We start from the raw sequence: 4,596 nt of genomic DNA, 5'->3' as shown, positions 1-4,596 counted from the left end.
TCCTTTCATTTTAGCTGAAACTCTTCTATCACACATCACACCTGACACTTTTCTCCACCCGTTCCAACCTGCCTGGGCACGCTTCTTCACCTCTTTTCCACACTCTCCATTGCTCTGGACTGTTGTCCCTAAATACTTAAAATGCTCCACCTTCTTTATCTCTTCTCCCTGTAACCTTCATTCCTCTCCTTTCTCCACCTCTCTAGCTTCTCCTCCACCTGTTCCCTGCTCTCACTACAGATCACAATGTCACCTGCAAACATCATAGTCCATGGAGATTCCTGTCTAACCTCGTCTGTCAGCCTGTCCATCACCATAGCGAACAAGAAGGGGCTCAGAGCTGATCCCTGATGCAGTCCCACCTCCACCTTGAACTCCTCTGTCACACCTACAGCACACCTCACCACTGTCTTACAGCCCTCATACATGTCCTGCACCGCTCTAACATACTTCTCTGTCACTCCAGACTTCCTCATACAATACCACAGTCTTCTTACTGTCCACCCGAGCATACAAGTCATCGTAAGCTCCTTGTTTGGCCGTTGCCACTTCAACTCTCACCTCATGCTGCATCTCCCTGTACTCCTGTCTACTCTCTTCAGCCCTCTCAGTGTCCCACTTCTTCTTAGCTAACCTCCTTTCTCCGTACACACTCCTTCACCTCCTCATTCCACCACCAAGTCTCCTTATCTACTTTCCTTCCTACCTGTCTCCCTGATCACATTAGCTGTAGTTGTCCACCACCCAGAGCCTGTCTCCACTCCTTCCTAAAAGTCATGCAACACTCTTCCTTTTTCAGCTTCCACCATTTTGTCCTCTGCTCTGCCTTTGCCCTCTTCATCTTCCTCATCGTCAGCATCATCCTACACACCACCATCCTATGCTGTCTGGCTACACTCTCACCTACCACTACTTTGCAGTCACTGATCTCCTTCAGATTACACACAAGATGTAGTCTACCGGTGTGCTCCTACCTCCACTCTTATAGGTCACCCTATGTTCCTGCCTCTTCTGAATGAAAGTATTCACTACAGCCATTTCCATCCTTTTTGCAAAATCAACCACCATCTGTCCTTCTGCGTTCCTCTCCTGGATACCAAACCTGCCCATCACCTCCTCATCATCTGTTTCCTGCACCAATGACAACTCTCTCACTTCTAGGGATGCTCTGCATCACTTCATCAAGGTCCAACCAGAATGTCTCCTTCTCCTCCAGCTCACATCCTACCTGTGGAGCATACCTACTAACACTGAACATCACACCTTTGATTTCTAGCTTCAGACCCATCACCCTGACACTCTTTTTACCTCCAGTACACTCCTAACAAACTCCTCCTTCAAGATAACGATCAAAACATTTCAATAATCATCAATAATCATCAATCAGTGACACAGACTCAGTTATTTATCGTCAAAATAAGACAAGCTGCAGTGGCAGATAGGACTTTTATTTTGAAAGTGGGGCAGCTCATCACTACAGGAAGTGAACATCTCATTTACAGACCACCACAAACATCAAACATAAAGTGCTCGTTCCCACGGCGACGGACAGAATTCAGCCAATCAGAGAGGACTACAGAGAGGGAGGAGGTCATGGAGGAGTGGAGGAGGTGATGGAGGAGAGGAGGAGGAAGTGATGGAAAAGGAGGTGATGGAGGAGAGGAGGAGTGGTGGAGGAGGTGATGGAGGAGAGGAGGAGTGGTGGAGGAGGCGATGGAGGAGAGGAGGAGGAGGTGATGGAGGAGGAGGCGATGGAGGAGGAGGTGATGGAGGAGTGGAGGAGGAGGTGATGGAGGAGGAGTGGAGGAGGAGATGATGGAGGAGGAGGTGTAGTGGAGGAGGTGATGGAGGAGGAGGTGACGGAGGAGGAGGTGACGGAGGAGTGGAGGAGGAGGTGATGGAGGAGGAGGGGAGGGAGGAGGAGGGGATGGAGGAGTGGAGGAGGAGGTGATGGAGGAGGAGGGGAGGAGGAGATGATGGAGGAGGAGGTGTAGTGGAGGAGGTGATGGAGGAGGAGGTGACGGAGGAGGAGGTGACGGAGGAGTGGAGGAGGAGGTGATGGAGGAGGAGGGGATGGAGGAGTGGAGGAGGAGGTGATGGAGGAGGAGGGGAGGAGGAGATGATGGAGGAGGAGGTGTAGTGGAGGAGGTGATGGAGGAGGAGGTGACGGAGGAGGAGGTGACGGAGGAGTGGAGGAGGAGGTGATGGAGGAGGAGGTGATGGAGGAGTGGAGGAGGAGGTGATGGAGGAGGAGGGGAGGAGGAGATGATGGAGGAGGAGGTGTAGTGGAGGAGGTGATGGAGGAGGAGGTGACGGAGGAGGAGGTGACGGAGGAGTGGAGGAGGAGGTGATGGAGGAGGAGGTGATGGAGGAGTGGAGGAGGAGGTGATGGAGGAGGAGGTGATGGAGGAGGAGGTGATGGAGGAGTGGAGGAGGAGGTGATGGAGGAGGAGGTGATGGAGGAGTGGAGGAGGAGGTGATGGAGGAGGAGGTGATGGAGGAGTGGAGGAGGAGGTGACGGAGGAGGAGGTGACGGAGGAGTAGAGGAGGACTCAGATGAAGTTCTTCTTCAGGAAGCTGATGAGTCCGTTGGTGGAGGAGTCGTGGCTCGTGACCTCGGCGGCGTCTTTCAGCTCCGGCTCGATCTTCTTCGCCAGCTGCTTCCCGAGCTCCACGCTGCGAGCAGGAAACAGGAAACAGGAAGCAGTTATTCAGTGAACCTGAAGCTGGTGCTGGTCAGCTGACGGAGGACTCACCCCCATTGGTCGTAGCTGTTGATGTCCCACATGACGCCCTGAACGAAGATCTTGTGCTCGTACATGGCTGAAAACAGAAACATGACGTGACATCACTTCCTGTCGTATGATCATGTGATCACTTCTGTGAATGTGTCAGTGACATCATCAGTGACATCATCAGGTGGGTGTGACTCACCGACGAGCGCTCCCAGCATGAACGGACTGAGCTTCTTGAAGACGATCGAGTTGCTCGGTTTGTTTCCCTCGAAAACCTTTTAAAGAGAAACGTTTCACAAACGTTGTGTAGACGTTGCCGGACAAACAGCGCTCAGTGTCATGTGACTGATGATGCGTTACCTTGTGCGGCAGCAGTGTGTCCACGGCGTCCCCCTTCAGGCCGGCGGCCTCCAGCTCCGCCCGAGCCTCGGCTGCCGTCTTCCCCTTCATCAGAGCTTCGGTCTGAGCCAGGAAGTTTGCCACGAGGATCTGAAAGGCACGCCGTCAGAACGCTTACATCATGACAGGAAGTGTGATGTCATAAGGTATGAAGGCAGGTAACATTACCTTGTGGTGGAGGTTGTCTCTGATTGGATGTTGAGACTGAGCAGGAATGAGGAAGTCAGCTGGAATCATACGAGTTCCTGACGAGGAAACAACACGATCAATAATCATCCATGACTAACCCGGTCTGTCCCGGTCTGGTCTTGGTCCTGGTCTAGTCTAGTCTGTCCCAGTCTAGTCCTGGTCCTGGTCCTACCTTGGTGTATGAGCTGGTAGAAGGCGTGCTGTCCGTTGGTCCCGGGCTCGCCCCAAACGATTGGTCCGGTGTGATAGTTCACTCTGGTTCCATCTTTGGTGATGTACTTCCCGTTAGACTCCATGTCGCCCTGGCGACCACACACAGCTGACAGTTAGTGCCCATGACGACCACACACAGCTGACGGTTAGTCCCCATGACGACTACACACAGCTGACGGTTAGTCCCCATGACGACCACACACAGCTGACAGTTAGTGCCCATGACGACCACAGGAACAGGAAGCAGAAATATTACACTCTCTGAACAGACCACACCCTGACCTGCTGGAAGTAGGCGGCGAAGCGGTGCATGTACTGGTCGTACGGCAGCATGGCGTGAGTCTCTGCCTGGAAGAAGTTGATGTACCAGATGCCAAGCACGGCAAGCAGAACCGGAATGTTCTGATCCAGAGGAGCACTCCGGAAATGGTTGTCCTGGAAACCAGAGAGGAAGCCACATGATCACATGACATCACACGTCACAGGAGAGAGCCAATCATCATCATCATGTCGTACCATCCAATGAGCTCCTGAGAGAAGCTGCTCGAAGTTCTCAAAGCCTGAAACACACACACACACGATCAATAAAGGTCATGTGGCCCCGCCCCCTTGATAATTGTGACCAATCAGATGAGTCGTTGTACGTACCGACATGCAGAGCGATGGACAGACCGATCGCAGACCACAGAGAGTAACGACCTCCAACCCACTGAGGATGACATCACAGTCAGTCCACCAATCACAGCACAGCAGTCACATGTCAACAACCTGTCAATCAAACTTACGTCCCAGAACTCGAACATGTTCTCTGTGTCGATGCCAAAGTCCTTCACCTTTACCTGAGAGAGGAGGAGAGGACGTGATTGGCTGAGAGCAATCAGCTGATTGGCTGAGAGCTGCTTCCTGTTCTCTGACTTACTGCGTTTGTGGAGAGAGCCACGAAGTGTTTGGCCACCGCAGATTTCTGACAGGAGAAGACATGACATCATCAGTGACATCATCATCAGTGACATCATCATCAGTGACATCATCATCAGAAACATGGACTTACGTCATTGGC

General features: G+C 52.4%; 1 protein-coding gene across 1 annotated transcript in view; it reads right to left on the bottom strand.

Moving 5' to 3' along the window:
* Positions 1-2,420: 2,420 nt before the first annotated feature.
* Positions 2,421-4,596, bottom strand: part of gpia (glucose-6-phosphate isomerase a) — a 6,599-nt gene continuing 4,423 nt past the window's right edge. The window contains exons 7-18 of the mRNA XM_027275796.1: positions 4,588-4,596; positions 4,456-4,500; positions 4,322-4,375; positions 4,185-4,245; positions 4,053-4,096; positions 3,819-3,971; positions 3,496-3,625; positions 3,303-3,379; positions 3,096-3,224; positions 2,935-3,010; positions 2,757-2,823; positions 2,421-2,676 (exon numbers count right to left, since the gene is read on the bottom strand). The exon at positions 4,588-4,596 is cut by the window's right edge and continues 63 nt beyond it. Of these exons, the coding sequence (XP_027131597.1) occupies positions 2,553-2,676; positions 2,757-2,823; positions 2,935-3,010; positions 3,096-3,224; positions 3,303-3,379; positions 3,496-3,625; positions 3,819-3,971; positions 4,053-4,096; positions 4,185-4,245; positions 4,322-4,375; positions 4,456-4,500; positions 4,588-4,596 (969 nt within the window). The 3' untranslated portion in view covers positions 2,421-2,552. The remainder of the gene's footprint in view (positions 2,677-2,756; positions 2,824-2,934; positions 3,011-3,095; positions 3,225-3,302; positions 3,380-3,495; positions 3,626-3,818; positions 3,972-4,052; positions 4,097-4,184; positions 4,246-4,321; positions 4,376-4,455; positions 4,501-4,587) is intronic.

This window comes from Larimichthys crocea, unplaced genomic scaffold (genome assembly GCF_000972845.2).
Source record: "Larimichthys crocea isolate SSNF unplaced genomic scaffold, L_crocea_2.0 scaffold214, whole genome shotgun sequence".
In the NCBI taxonomy this organism is placed as follows: domain Eukaryota; kingdom Metazoa; phylum Chordata; class Actinopteri; family Sciaenidae; genus Larimichthys; species Larimichthys crocea.
Note: the sequence above shows the minus strand (reverse complement) of the source record. Positions and strands in the feature narration are given on the sequence as shown.